This window comes from Notechis scutatus, chromosome 3 (genome assembly GCF_049901735.1).
Source record: "Notechis scutatus isolate UNSWTSFEM ecotype Mainland chromosome 3, rNotScu1.2, whole genome shotgun sequence".
Lineage (NCBI taxonomy): Eukaryota > Metazoa > Chordata > Lepidosauria > Squamata > Elapidae > Notechis > Notechis scutatus.
In genome coordinates, this window is record NC_142011.1 from 2,301,861 (window position 1) to 2,315,768 (window position 13,908).

The window sequence follows — 13,908 nt, forward strand, 5'->3', positions numbered from 1 at the left end:
CCTAGCCGGGCCTTCCAATCTCCCACCCCACACCCAGACCTACCAGTAGTCCATGGCGGTGGCGCATCCGTCCAAATCGACCAAGGAAAAGAGCCGGTCGCATTTGCTGCCTCCAATGTCAAAGAACTCTGGGGGAAAAGGAGGGAGAAGGCAGCAACCTCACACTTATGAATGGAACACCCCTGAGAGAGATAGAGGGAGGGAGGGAGGGAGGATTTACTGTAGAAAGAAGGAAAATACTGGGATGGAAGGAAAGGAAGGAAGGAAAAGATAAATGGATGGATGGATGGAAGGAAGGAAGGAAGGAAAGGAAGAGAAGAAGGAAGCAGGAGGAAGGAAGGAAGGAAGGAAGGAAGGAAGGAAGGAAGGAAGGAAGGAAGGAAGGAAAAGGAAGGATGGAAGGAAGGATGGAAGGAAAAGATGGATGGAAGGAAAAGATGGATGGAAGGAAAGGAAGGAAGGAAAAGATGAATGGATGGATGGATGGAAGGAAGGAAGGAAGGAAGGAAGGAGAGAAGAAGAGAAGGAAGAAGGAAGGAAGGAAGGAAGGAGAAAGAAAGAAAATACTGAGAAGGAAGGAAGGAAGGAAGAATAAGTCGAAAGGAAGGAAGGAAGGAAGGAAGGAAGGAAGGAAGGAAGGAAGGAAGGAAGGAAGGAAGGAAGAATATAATGTAGAAAGAAGGAAAATATTGAGAAGGAAGGGGATGGATGGAAGGAAGGAAGGAAGGAAGGCTATAATGTAGAAAAAAGGAAAATACTGAGAAGGAAGGGGAAGGAATGAACGAACGAACGAATGAATGAATGAATGAGGGAAGGAAGGAAGGAAGGAAGGAAGGAAGGAAGGAAGGAAGGAAGGAAGGAAGGATGGATATAATGTAGAAAAAAGGAAAATACTGAGAAGGAAGGGGAAGGAACGAATGAATGAACGAATGAATGAACGAAGGAAGGAAGGAAGGAAGGAAGGAAGGAAGGAAGGAAGGAAGGAAGGAAGGAAGGAAGGAAAGGCAACAGGTGGAAGTTCCTCAGAGGGATGATCCTACCTAAAACTAAGGAGAAATTTCATAACAGTGATAACAAATAATCAATTAAACGACTCCCCTCAAGCAGTTGTGGATGCTCCATCACTGGAGGTTTTCAAAAGTAGACCTTTTCAACCCAGATGATGCAAAGCCTCCTGCCTTGGGCCCCAGGGGGTTGGAGTAGAAGACCTCCAAGGTCCCTTCCAGCCTCAGCTTTCTGGTCTAGGGCAGACCTAACCCGTCCTTCCCACCAGGTGGAGGAGGGAGCTGCATTCCTCTATTCTGGAATTAGCAATTCAAAGGAAAATGAACTTCTCACTTCCCTGCTGGACTCCCCTGACTTAGGAAATGGGTCTTCAGAGGTGATCTCCTCCTCCGTATAGCCTGTCCCCCACTGGGAGAAAGACTTTTGCTTTGGGGTCAACATTTCCCCCTTCCTAAAACTTCCTTAATGGGGGGGAAGCCATCCCAAAAAGCCCCCTCCCCAAAAGCAGGATATGAGAAACTTAAAATGGTGAAATTGCAAGAAACTTTGGGTACAATCTAATGCTTGAGCCGTGGGAAAATAGATGGACACACCGCTTAACATTGACCCTGAATTAGAAACGGAAAGAAAACATCTATAAAATTGGTGCATCTTTGGTCCTTGGCACCTGAACAATTGTCAAAAATGAATACAAAGATTTCTCTGAGGAAAGTTGGGGGTGTAATTTTTGGCAGGACTTGTGATAAAGCAAAGAAATATTTGGGTTCTGACTGGGGTTGCAGTGCAGAAGCGTCTTATAAAATTGAACATAAAATTGAAAATTGCTTTTTTTAAAAAAAAATAGGGCTACAGATTGTCTTTGACTTGCAATTCGTTTAGTGACCGTCTGAAGTTAACGATGGCACTGAAAAAAAATAAGACTGGTGACCATTTTTCACACTTTTCATGTCGTATCCCAGTGGTCACCTGATCAAAATTCACACACTTGATTACATACATACATACATCCATGGTTAGAGAAAATGATAACGCAACCTATAGATTTAAAGCCAGAAATATTTCTGTTAGGTATATTGCCAGAAAAAATATGACAAAGGGAATGTATATTTAATTTTACATTTTGTAAAATTAGCGAGAATTGTATTTGCACAACACTAGAAAAATGAGGAAACTCCTACAGATGAAAATATAATCAAAAATTGTCCACATATATACCAAGAATGCTTAGGAAAATCGAGAAAACACAAATCAGATCTTATCAATTTTTGCTCGATAGACCTTAGTGACATGGTATTTTAGACACTTCTACCTTAATTGTTTTTTGCTAATTTTCTTAATAGAATAGAATAGAATAGAATAGAATAGAATAGAATAGAATAGAATTCTTTATTGGCCAAGTATGATTGGACACACAAGGAATTTGTCTTGGTGCAAATGCAATTAGGACTACTAAGGCAATCATAAATTATACTTTTCTATGCCTGGTTTGAAAAATAAAAAGCCCAGGGAAGTTTAGTGAATGGCATTGACAAAAAAATATTCTTACTAAAAAGCTAGTAAAAGGCTAGTAAATGGTATAGTTGCAGTCTAGGAAAATAAATCCAAGTAATACTACAGGTGAAACTTGAAAAATTAGAATATCGTGCAAAAGTTCATTTATTTCAGTAATGCAACTTAAAAGGTGAAACTAATATATGAGATAGACTCATTACATGCACAGCAAGGTAGTTCAAGCCGTGATTTGTCATAATTGAGATGATGATGGCTTAAAGCTCATGAAAACCCCAAATCCACAATATCAGAAAATTAGAATATTACATGCAATCCATAAAACGAGGATTGTACATAGAACAATATCGGACCTCTGAAAAGTATAAGCATGCATATGTACTCAGTACTTGGTTTGGGCCCCTTTTGCAGCAATTACTGCCTCAGTGCAATGTGGCATGGAAGCTATCAGCCTGTGGCACTGCTGAGGTGTTTTGGAAGACCAGGATGCTTCAATAGCGGCCTTCAGCTCTTCTGCATTGTTCGGTCTCATGTCTCTCATCTTTCTCTTGGCAATGCCCCATAGATTCTCTTTGGGGTGCAGGTCAGGCGAGTTTGCTGGCCAATCAAGCACAGTAATCCCACGGTCATTGAACCAGGTTTTGGTGCTTTTGGTAGTGTGGGCAGGTGCCAAGTCCTGCTGGAAAATGAAGTCAGCATCCCCATAAAGCTTGTCTGCGGAAGGAAGCATGAAGTGCTCCAAAATCTCCTGGTAGACGGCTGCATTGACCCCTGGACTTAATGAAGCACAGTGGACCAACACCAGCAGATGACATGGCTCCCCAAATCAACACAGACTGTGGAAACTTCACACTGGACGTCAAGCATCTTGCAGTGTGTGCCTCTCCATTCTTCCTCCAGACTCTGGGTCCTTGGTTTCCAAATGAGATGCAAAAGTTGCTCTCATCAGAAAAGAGGACTTTGGACCACTGAGCAACAGACCAGTTCTGTTTTTCTTTAGCCCAGGTAAGACGCTTCTGATGTTGTTTGTTGTTCAGGAGCGGCTTGACAAGAGGAATATGACATTTGAAGCCCTGTGTGTGGTGGCTCTTGATGCACTGACTCCAGCCTCAGTCCACTCCTTGTGAAAGTCCCCAACACTTTTGAATGGCCTTTTCCTGACAATCCTCTCCAGGCTGCGGTCATCCCTGCTGCTTGTGCACCTTTTTCTTCCACACTTTTCCCTTCCACATAACTTTCCATTGATGTGCTTTGACACAGCACTTTGGGAACATCCAACTTCTTTTGCAATGACCTTTTGAGGCTTTCCCTCCTTGTGGAGGGTGTCAGTGATGGTTTTCTGCACAACTGTCAGGTCAGCAGCCTTTCCCATGATTGTGATTCCTACTGAACCTGACTGAGAGACCATTTAAAGGCTCAGGAACCCTTTGCAGGTGTTATGGCTTCATTAGCTGATTAGAGTCGGACACTTTGAGCCTAGAATATTGAATCTTTTCACAATATTCTAATTTCCTGAGATTGTGGATTTGGCGTTTTCATGAGCTGTAAGCCATAATCATCACAATTATGACAAATCACAGCTTGAACTATCTTGCTTTGCATGTAATGAGTCTACCTCATATATTAGGTACACCTTTTAAGTTGCATTACTGAAATAAATGAACTTTTTGCACGATATTCTAATTTTTTGAGTTTCACCTGTATTTAGTCTAACTCATACAGATGCTGCCACCTCTATTCCCATGATATGAAAGATCCTTTTTAACCTGTGGATATTCTATTTGGATTTTAGAGCAATTCTTTTATTCCTTTTATACTTTTGACTATGGTGTTCTTACTTCATGCATTACCGGCATTATTGAATACATTAAAGAGCCTTAAAATGCAGATGACACAACAGTGATTGGTCTCATTCAAGATAACGACGAATCCGCATACAGACAAGAGGTTGTACAACTTGCGTCATGGTATAATTGGAACAATTTGGAACTGAACACACTCAAAACCGCAGAAATGGTGGTAGACTTTAGGAGAAACCCTCCCATGCTACCACCTCTTACAATACTAGACAACAGAGTATCAACAGTGGAGACCTTCAAATTTCTAGGTTCCGTCATATCACAAGACCTAAAATGGACACCTAACATCAAAAACTTCATCAAAAAAGCACAACAAAGAATGTTCTTTCTGCACCAACTCAGGAAGCTCAAACTGCCCAAGGAGCTATTGATCCAGTTCCACAGAGGAATGATGGAGTCCGTCATTTGCACCTCTATAACTGTCTGGTTTGATTTTGCAACCCAACAGGACGGACACAGACTCCAGAGAGTGATTAAAACTGCAGAAAAAACATTTACTACCAACCTGCCTTCCATGGAGGACCTGTATCCTGCACGAGTCAAAAAGAGGGCTGTGAATATATCTACAGATTTCTCACATCCCGGACATAAACTGTTTCAACTCCTTCCCTCCAAACGACGCTATGGAGCACTGCACACCAGAACAACTAGACACAAGTTTTTCCCCGAACGCCATCACTCTGCTAAACAAATAATTCCCTCTACACTGTCCAACTATTTACTAAATCTGCATTACTGGTACTATTAATCTTCTCATCACTCCTTATCGCCCATCCCCTCCCACTTGTGACTGTATGACTGTAACTTTGTCGCTTGTATCCTTACAATTTATATTGACTGTTTCCTAGTATGATTTAATAATTGCTTATTGTGTCCTATGAGTATCATTAAGTGTTGTACCTGATGATTCTTGACGAATGTCTCTTTTCTTTTTATGTACACTGAGAGCATTTGCACCAAAAGAAATTTCTTGTGTGTCCAATCACACTTGGCTAATAAAGAATTCTATTCTATGTTATTCCACTTATATTTCTGAGATTCTGAGGTTGTGCAGAAATGGATAGATTAATGTCAAAGATAAAGGTCAAAGAAGACACAGAATATTTTCTAATTTGGGATTTGTTTTATCAATGATTAGATTAGATAATAAAGGTAGAAATTAGAAGTTGGAATAACATTATTATGCACAAGTAAAGAATATTATTATTACTAGAATTGTGCACATGTAAAATGACCCAGATAATACAAATGACCCAGAAAATACACTGTTTACTAAATACTTATATATGTTAAAGAAAAATGTATAAATATTTTTTTTAAATTCAGACGCTTGGCAACTGGTTCCTATTTATGACGCTTGCAACGTCCTAGGGTTCCCTTTTGTGACCTTCAGATGAGCAAACTCAAGAGGGAAGCCATTTGCATGGCTGGCTGGGGGATTCTGGGAGTTGAAGTCTCCGAGTCTTAAAATGGCCGAGTTTGGAGACCTCTGCACAGGATCATGGTGGATTTCATCCTGGTTTCTAATTGTCCCTTCCTTCTGGATTTGGGAGAAGGCAACTCGTAGGCATTTTTTTTTTTCCCTGCTAAAAGGGATCTGCACTTTTCAAAGTATTTGTCCAAAGAAAAGAGACCTTTAGAAGACAAAGGGGACACAAAAGATTGTCTTCTCCAGGTCTGGAGGTTCAAAAGGCCTCCAGGGGAGCCAATTAATCCTCTCAGAGAGGAACTGTCTTTTTGACAAAAGTCAGACTTTGCAGGTGCTTCATAACCATAACAGATGACAGATTGAGTTGGAAGGGACCTTGTAGGTCATCTAGTCCAAACCCCCCCCAACCCAAGCAGGAAACCCTACACCATTTCTGACAGATGGCAGTTCAATCTATTCTTGAAACAGATGGACTCCATGGAAACTTGGAGGTTTGCTCACACGAATCAACAAATAGATCAGGTTGAGAAGTAAAAAGGGAAGAAGGATGGAAGGTCAGGTCTAGGAGACTTCAGTTGTCCACCATTAAAAAAAAAAAACAGATTGACCCTTCATTCAGAATAGAGCTGGGAGGGACTTTGGAGATCTTCTAAGTCCAACCCCCTCCTCAAACAGGAGACCCTGCCCTATGCCATTTCAGAAAAAATGTGGTCCTATCTCTCCTTAAAAGCCCCCACAGTTTCTGGAGGCAAGTCGTTCCATGGATGAATGGTGGTCACTTTCGGGAAGTTTCTCCTTAATTCTCAGAGGCTGACCAGTTGGAACCCGTTTCTGACAGGCGCATGGAGGACCACTTCAGAAGACTAACGTGTCCCACACGATCCCACAGCCTGTTCGTCGAGCAGTCTTTTTTTTCAAAACTGGCAACTTTAAGAGGCTGATGGGCTTCAACGCCAAGAATTCCCCAGCGAGCACATTGGAGTTGAAGTCCACGCAATCTGGACTTCACGCCGTTGAAGATCACACCTTCTGGGAGTGGAATTCTGGGAGTTCGAAGTCCACACCTGCAGGAAATGGAATTCTGGGAGTCGAAATCCACCTTTCTAGGAGGGGAATTCTGGGAGTCGAAGTCCACACCTGCAGGAAATGGAATTCTGGGAGTCGAAATCCACCTTTCTAGGAGGGGAATTCTGGGAGTCAAAGTCCACACCTGCAGGAAATGGAATTCTGGGAGTCGAAATCCACCCTTCTAGGAGGGGAATTCTGGGAGTCGAAGTCCACACCTGCAGGAAATGGAATTCTGGGAGTCGAAATCCACCTTTCTAGGAGGGGAATTCTGGGAGTCGAAGTCCACACCTGCAGGAAATGGAATTCTGGGAGTCAAATCCACCTTTCTAGGAGGGAATTCTGGGAGTCGAAGTCCACACCTGCAGGAAATGGAATTCTGGGAGTCGAAATCCACCTTTCTAGGAGGGGAATTCTGGGAGTCGAAGTCCACACCTGCAGGAAATGGAATTCTGGGAGTCAAAATCCACCTTTCTAGGAGGGGAATTCTGGGAGTCGAAGTCCACACCTGCAGGAAATGGAATTCTGGGAGTCGAAATCCACCCTTCTAGGAGGGGAATTCTGGGAGTCAAAGTCCACACCTGCAGGAAATGGAATTCTGGGAGTCGAAATCCACCTTTCTAGGAGGGAATTCTGGGAGTCAAAGTCCACACCTGCAGGAAATGGAATTCTGGGAGTCGAAATCCACCCTTCTAGGAGGGAATTCTGGGAGTCAAAGTCCACACCTGCAGGAAATGGAATTCTGGGAGTCGAAATCCACCTTTCTAGGAGGGGAATTCTGGGAGTCGAAGTCCACACCTGCAGGAAATGGAATTCTGGGAGTCAAAATCCACCTTTCTAGGAGGGGAATTCTGGGAGTCGAAGTCCACACCTGCAGGAAATGGAATTCTGGGAGTCGAAATCCACCTTTCTGGAGGGGAATTCTGGAAGTCGAAGTCCACACCTGCAGGAAATGGAATTCTGGGAGTTGAAATCCACCTTTCTAGGAGGGAATTCTGGGAGTCAAGTCCACACCTGCAGGAAATGGAATTCTGGGAGTCGAAATCCACCTTTCTAGGAGGGGAATTCTGGGAGTCGAAGTCCACACCTGCAGGAAATGGAATTCTGGGAGTCGAAATCCACCTTTCTAGGAGGGAATTCTGGGAGTCGAAGTCCACACCTGCAGGAAATGGAATTCTGGGAGTTGAAATCCACCTTTCTAGGAGGGGAATTCTGGGAGTCAAAGTCCACACCTGCAGGAAATGGAATTCTGGGAGTCAAATCCACCTTTCTAGGAGGGGAATTCTGGGAGTCGAAGTCCACACCTGCAGGAAATGGAATTCTGGGAGTCGAAGTCCACACCTGCATGAAATGGAATTCTGGGAGTTGAATTCCACTCAACTGGATATAAAATTCTGGGACTTGAAGTCCACCCATCTTAAAGTTGCCAACTGTCACAAAACAAGGGTCTATAACAGGGGTGTCTCACTTTGGCAACTTTAAGCCTTGTGGACCTCAACTTCACTTCAACCATGCTGGCTGGGGAATTCTGGGAGTTGATAAGTCTCAAAGTTGCTAAGGTTGTGTAGGACGTTAGCACCCACCCCTCTCCTAGAAAATTGAAATATCCTGGGAAATATTAAAAAGGAAGAATATTTTCCCTAAAAAGAAGTAGAAACTCAGAAGCAGAAACTCACCCCCACCTTTGTGAATGGGTGGGCCATTAAGGCCTGGGCCAGAATACTTTACATAACAAAGATCTCCAGGTAAAGCTATAGCAGTTGCCCAGTGCATCATCATCCATCAAGGCTCAACCAAGCCTGGAACTCAGGACAGCCTACAGAGTTGCCCCTGGGAGTCTGACAACCAACCAGAATAAAAACCCCAATTCAAATCCCAACAAAGGTTATAAAACTCAGGCGCTCTCAGCACCTCAGCCCTTTCTTGATCTCTTCCTTCACCTTGAAGCATGTGATCATCCTTCCTTTTCACTCTGGAGCTCCAGGCCACGTGGTCCTCCTGTCCACCATTAAACCTTCCAAACAGCCTCCATGTTTCCAGTGTCTTTTTCCCCCACTTGGACCTGAACCCCGAAGGATATTTCTTCCAACAGTTGGACAGCATTAGTTTATTAGAGGAAATGCCATCATTCTTCAAGGGGAGAGACTGGTTATTTTTAGCACATGGAGACCCACACACAGCCCCCTCCCCCCCCCAGGGACCCAAATCAAGGGGTTGTCATGGCAATTAGCTTACCAATATCCTGGTCTGTGGTGGAAACCGCCAAAAGGTTAAGGTTGGGCAGGCATAACATGTCAATCACCCAGAGCTTCAAACTGTGACGTCGCTTAGTCTGGTCCAGCTATGGTGAGGAATGAGAAGATAGAACAGAGTTGAATAACAGAGGTGGAAGGGACCTTGGAGGTCTTCTAGTCCAACCCCCTGCCCAAGTAGGAGACCCCATATCATTCCGGACAAATGGCTGTCCAATCTCTTCTTAAAAACCTCCAGTGATGAATTTCTATGGAGATTCTCCCTCCTTCAGGTCATTATTGTCCCAAAGGTGCATTATTATTATTTTTTCAGAAGGCAACTGGACTTTCTTGTTTCTTCTTTGGAAGACGTTTTGCTTCTCCTCCAAGAAGTTTCTTCAGCTCTGACTGGAGGGTGAAGGATGGAAGGATTTATGCCCCTTGCAGACAGCTGGTCGCTTGCATCCTTTTAGAGGGTCGTTGAGGCCACTTGGAGGTTTTTCTGTGTCATCAGGGTCACCTGAGAGGTGCAAACGATTGCAAGGAGTCTAAACCCTTCCATTCTCTATTATCCAGTCAGAGCTGAAGAAGCTTCTGGGATGAGAAGTGAAATGTCTTCAAAGAAAAACCGGAAAGTCCAGTTGCCTCTTGAAAAGGAAAACACCTTTGGGACTCAAATGATGGAGCATTTACAATTTCTGAAGGCAAGTCATTCCACTGATTAATGGTTCCAACTGTTAGAAAAATTCTCCTTAGTTCTTGGTTGTTTCTTTCCTTGATTCGCTTCCATCCGTTGCTTCTTATCCTGCTTTCTAGTGGAGAACACGTGAACAGAATAACAATATAACAGGGTTGGAAGGGACCTATGAGGTCATCTATTCCAACTCCCTGCTCAAGCAGGAGATTGTACACCATTTCAGACAAGTGACTGTCCAGTCTCTTCTTTAAAAGCCTCCAGTGACGGAGCAGACACAACTTCCAGAGCCAAGCCGCTCCACTGATTTATTGTTCTCACTGTCAGAATAACAGAGTTGGAAGAGACCCTGGAGGTCATCTAGTCCAACCCCCTGCTCAAGCAGGAGACCCTGAGTTAATTGAATGATGTATAAGGCAAAGGGGTGGTACAGTCAAATTAGTAGTTAAAGGGGGAGATCTCTGAATCTTTGAATTATTAAAACTATGATGGAATTTTTTGAACAGTGAACTGAGAGTAAGCGATGAATTTGCAAATGCGACAGATAAAAAGTATAAGTACAATGAGTACAGGACAAGAAATAAGATTTTTAAATATTACATAAATGAGGCACAAGAATATTTGAAGAAAAATGAAAGAAGCTAAGATATGAATAGAAAATATATACAGTATAATAAGTGTGAAGAATATAAGATTTTTTTTGAGAAAATTTATAGAAATTATAAATGTAATGATATGATATGAAATTGAATGCGAAAGATGAATAAGCAACTAAGGTCATGTTTGTGTGGAATTGTAAAAACCTTGAACCACACTGTTCCTCAAAAGAGATATTTTTTGAAACATAAAAAGTTAAAAAAAGAAGCAGGTGAGTGATGGAGCAGCCACAACTTCTGGTGGCAAGCAGTTCCACTGGTGAATCGTCTTTACTTTTAGGAAATTTGTCGCTTCTCTCCTTGCTCAGCTTCCATCCATAAGTGCCAAGGGATACCAAGGGGTGGGGGCTTCCTCGGGGGTCCTGGACACCCCCACCCTCCCCCATAAGAAACGGAGCCACCTACATATACAGTCCGGAGCATCTTAAAGGCGTCGCTCCAGTAATGCAAGATCCCATCTCTGCTCACGGTCAGGAATCGTCCCGAGGGAGGCCGGCTGCTCCCTTTCCACGACCTCTCCCTGTGGTCCATCACGCCCCGAGATTGGGTGGGGAAAAACTGGATCCGGACAATGTCCTCTGAGTGGGACCTGCAGGAAGGACGGGGAGGTGAGGGAGGGGGACAGGCAGCCCATAAATGGGGCTTCTCTTTGGGTCTTTTTCAATTGCCCTCGAAGAGGGACAGGATGGTGGGGCGGGGGAGGAAGAGGACAGCTGGATGAAGATTCCCACGTTGCTAGTAAGGTGGGAAAGGAGGAGGGAGGGGGGAGAAGGAGAGGAGGAGGAGGAATAGGTGAGGAGGAAGAAGAAGAAGGAAGAAGAAGAAGGAGAAGAGGAGGAAGAAGAAGAGGAGGGAGAAGATAAGGAAAAGAAGAGGAGGAGGAGGAGGAAAAAGAAAAAGAGGAGGAAGATGAGAAGAAGAAGAGGAGGAGGAGGAATAGGTGAGGAGGAGGAAGAAGAAGGAAGAAGGAGAAGAGGAGGAGGGGGAAGATAAGGAAAAGAAGAAGAGGAGGAGGAGGAAAAAGAAAAGAGGAGGAAGATGAGAAGAAGAGGAGGAGGAGGAATAAGTGAGGAGGAAGAAGAAGAAGGAAGAAGAAGAAGGAGAAGAGGAGGAGGAAGAGGAGGAGGAGGAAGATAAGGAAAAGAAGGGGGAGGAGGAGGAAAAAGAAAAAGAGGAGGAAGATGAGAAGAAGAAGAGGAGGAGGAAGAAGAAGAAGAAAGAATGAGAAGGAGAAGAGGAGGAAGAAGAGGAGGAGGAGGAGGAGGAAGAAGAAGAAGAAGAAGAAGAAGAAGAAGAAGAAGAAGAAGAAGAAGAAGAAGAAGAAGAAGAAGAAGAAGAAGAAGAAGAAGAAGAAGAAGAAGAAGAGGAGGAGGAGGAGGAGGAGGAGGAGGAGGAGGAGGAGGAGGAGGAGGAGGAGGAGGAGGAAGAGGTGAGGAGGAAGATATTTATACTAATTTATACCTATTTTTTGTAAGTGATTGACAAATCAAATAAATAAATAAATAAAAATAAATAAGAAGGAAGAAAAAGGAAGGAGAAGAGGAAGAAGAAGAAGAAGAAGAAGGAAGAAGAAGAAGGAGAAGGAGGAGAAGGAGAAGGAGGAGGAGGAGGAGGAGGAGGAGGAGGAGGAGGAGAAGGAGAAGGAGGAGAAGAAGGAGAAGGAGAAGAAGGAGAAGGAGGAGAAGGAGAAGAAGGAGAAGAAGGAGAAGAAGAAGAAGGAGAAGGAGAAGGAGTAGTAGTTGTTTATGGAGGCCACCCTCAAGGATTCTCTTACACTGAGATGCTTTTCATGTTTGTCTGGAACTCTGGAAGCCACTTGCTCTTCAGCATGTCATCCTTCCCACGATATTCCCGGAGCATGTAATTCAGGTACTCCTCCTGCAAGGAGATGCTCCCTCTAGTTAGGCCTCATTTACTCCAGGTGCTTTGGGGAAGAGTAGGTCCAACGTCTCTTTGATTCCAAAGAGCCCTCAAGCAACCATCCAAGCCCGGGGTAGATGGGCCTGAGAAAGGGGAGGGAAGTGCCGTCGAGGACAAAGGATGGAACCCAGAAACCACGGGGGAATCGAGATGAGGGGCTTTGTAGTCCCCGGTGGGCCTCCCTTTGGCGGAGACAGGTGGCAACCAACCTTAGTAGAAAGAAGAGGTGGATGTAACCTCTTTGGAAAGGCTGGAGAAAATGAGGGAAGTCCAAAGAAGGCCCCCTACCCAATCCACAGAGCCATCGCAGTTGGCGTCCACCTTCATGAAAATGACGTCCACGTCTTCGTCGGAAAGTTCTCCCAGGATTTTCTTGATCGCTTTGCGGAACCGTTCCATGTCAAGTCCTACCGAGAACCAAAAACGAGAAGCCGATCTGTGTGGAGATCTTCTCCCCAGGCTCTGAAGACCACCAAGAAGGACTCTCGTTTTTTTCCTTGGGGGTTTCCAGGACTTGGGGAGAAGATCTCAAGTCGTTAAAAGTCTGTAGAGATTCTCCGTCCTCCAGGTCATGGTTGTCTCAAAGGGGCCTTTTTTTTTTTCAGGAGGCAACTGGACTTTCTGGTTTTTTTCTTTGAAGGCATTTCGCTTCTCATCCAAGAAGCTTCTTCAGTTCTGACAGGATGAGGAGGGGGAAGGGAAAGATTTATGCTCCTTGCAGGCAGCTGGTCATTTGCATCCTTTTAGTGGGTCATTGAAGTATAAATGGATTTCCAGGGGGGAAAAATTGCAGAGTACAGGAACCATTAGCACCACTCAGGTGACCCTCAGGTGACACAGGTAAACCTCCAAGGGGCCTCAACGACCCCTAAAAGGATGCAAATGACCAGCTATCTGCAAGGAGCATAAATCCTTCCATCCTCCACCTTTTGGTCAGAACTGAAGAAGCTTCTTGGATGAGAAGCGAAACATCTTCCAAAGGAAAAAAACCAGAAAGTCCAGTTGCCTCTTGAAAAAAAAAAAAAAAAGACCCCTTGGGGCCTCTAGAGGTTGTGCAGCCTTCAAAGTGCAGGGTGAGTCCCACACTTTCCACCCACCGGACGGGACCTTCCCTCACCTTCTCCATCCACGTCCGCTTCTCGGAACGTCCGCTCCAGTTTTTGCAAGTGGTCGTAGTTGATCTGCTCCTCCAGCTGTTTGCAACGCGCTTCGTCGTAAAAATCTGCAGACTTCATCAGGTGCCGGTGGGATGAGCAGAGGCGCCCGGCCTTGCTCAGGATGCCCGGGAGTCTCATCTGGGTGAAGGACCACAACATCCATGATCATTCCTCCATTTACGACCACAAGGGAGCCCAAGGTTCCTGTTGCTAAGCAAGAAATTGGTTAACTGGCCATTCCATGAACTTCCTGGCCGGAGTCGTGAAGTAAATTGTTGCAGGTGTTAATGAGGCGGTTGTTAAGTGAGGCGGTTGTTAAGTGAGGTGGTTGGTTGTTTTTTTAAAAAATAATTTTTATTTTTTAAACAAACATACACAAACAA

The 13,908-nt window shown here is 44.3% G+C and overlaps 1 protein-coding gene across 1 annotated transcript in view; it reads right to left on the reverse strand.

Annotated features, from left to right (window-relative positions):
* EFCAB8 (EF-hand calcium binding domain 8) overlaps window positions 1-13,663 on the reverse strand; it is a 65,419-nt gene extending 51,756 nt beyond the window's left edge. The window contains exons 1-6 of the mRNA XM_087958973.1: window positions 13,462-13,663; window positions 12,657-12,775; window positions 12,223-12,326; window positions 10,854-11,037; window positions 9,103-9,208; window positions 44-128 (exon numbers count right to left, since the gene is read on the reverse strand). Coding sequence (XP_087815099.1) covers window positions 44-128; window positions 9,103-9,208; window positions 10,854-11,037; window positions 12,223-12,326; window positions 12,657-12,775; window positions 13,462-13,663 — 800 coding nt within the window. The remainder of the gene's footprint in view (window positions 1-43; window positions 129-9,102; window positions 9,209-10,853; window positions 11,038-12,222; window positions 12,327-12,656; window positions 12,776-13,461) is intronic.
* Window positions 13,664-13,908: the final 245 nt, after the last annotated feature.